Genomic DNA, 1,228 nt, shown 5'->3' on the forward strand with positions numbered 1-1,228 from the left:
GAGGGCAATGAATGTACAAATGTGCTTTACACAATTGATGTATGTATGGATTGTGATAAGAGTTGTATGAGCCCCTAATAAAATGATAAAAAAAAACAAAAACAAAAAATCCAGTCACCTCCCTGCAAAATATGACTAGAGCTAGAGCAAGATGTATAGACAACTTTCTTTGTGGACAGCAGTGGTGTCCGAGTGGCCAGCACCTCCGGTTTCCCAGAGGAGGACTACGGGGAGGGTCAAGCAGCAGGAGCCGAGTAAAAGGAACATGCTTTGAGAATGAGGAGGGCAACAAATGTACAAGTGTGCTTGACATGATAGATGGGTGGATGGATTGTGATAAGAGCTGTAAGAGCCCCCACTAAAATGTGATAAGAAAAAGAAACAGGAGCTGTAAACTGGACTAAGATTTCAGGTCCGGCTGTGCCCCCTGCTCATTATTCCTGACGGGGATAATCCCGATCCCCGGCCCTCGTGCGAGCTTCTGGGGACCCTTCGCCCACAGTCAGTGCAAACTCTACTGTCTGGTGGCCCCCCACCTGCCCATGGACTCTCGGCACCGGTTCCGTTCATCCTTCCTACCCTGCCTCTGGCACCCTGTTGGTGTAGTGGTTATTCATTGGGCTGCGATCTGCATGGTTGGCAGTTCAAAACCACCAGCATCTCTGAGGAAGAAAGGCCAGGCTTTCAACTCCTGTAGACAGTTAACAGTCGCGGAAACCCACAGGGGGTCGCACCCTGAGTCCTCATTGACTTGATGGCAGTGCGTTCGGGGTTTGGTGGAACCTTCCTCACAACACATGATAACTAGCCACAGGAGCTGGTCCACCACGTCCACGTTAAAATGAGACACGCCCAGATGGAAACATGTGTCCTGGCCCGGTCCCTGCATGCACACCTGAGAGGGCGTGGCCCCAGCACCGGTCACCATGGACACACACGTCCTTACCTGGGCAGGAACACACTTTCCACCACGTAGAAGTCTTGCATGAGAACATCTCGGTCCGGCTTGGAGGTGAGGATGCCCACGGTGTAACCGATGCCCAGCTGAATAGCACCTTTGATAGCGGAGGACGCAGTCTGAGGAGGGCAAGGGGCAGGGTGTTAGCCTCTGTGGGCACTGGGGGAGCAGCTTGGCACATCAGATCCTCTCCCTGTTTCTAGGCAACCAGGAAGCCGGGGCCTGGGAGAACGTCCTGTTGTGTTTGGTTCAATTTCACTCACAGGGAGC

At 52.7% G+C, this 1,228-nt stretch overlaps 1 protein-coding gene across 2 annotated transcripts in view; it reads right to left on the minus strand.

Annotated features, from left to right (window-relative positions):
• PIP5K1B (phosphatidylinositol-4-phosphate 5-kinase type 1 beta) overlaps positions 1 to 1,228 on the minus strand; it is a 63,368-nt gene that overhangs the window by 35,975 nt on the left and 26,165 nt on the right. For both annotated transcript variants that reach the window (XM_045289327.1, XM_045289328.1), the window contains one exon: positions 947 to 1,077. In XM_045289327.1, coding sequence (XP_045145262.1) covers positions 947 to 1,077 — 131 coding nt within the window. The remainder of the gene's footprint in view (positions 1 to 946; positions 1,078 to 1,228) is intronic.

The sequence above is a fragment of the Echinops telfairi genome, unplaced genomic scaffold (genome assembly GCF_000313985.2).
Source record: "Echinops telfairi isolate 266 unplaced genomic scaffold, ASM31398v2 ScPeMD7_25;HRSCAF=90, whole genome shotgun sequence".
In the NCBI taxonomy this organism is placed as follows: Eukaryota; Metazoa; Chordata; class Mammalia; order Afrosoricida; family Tenrecidae; genus Echinops; species Echinops telfairi.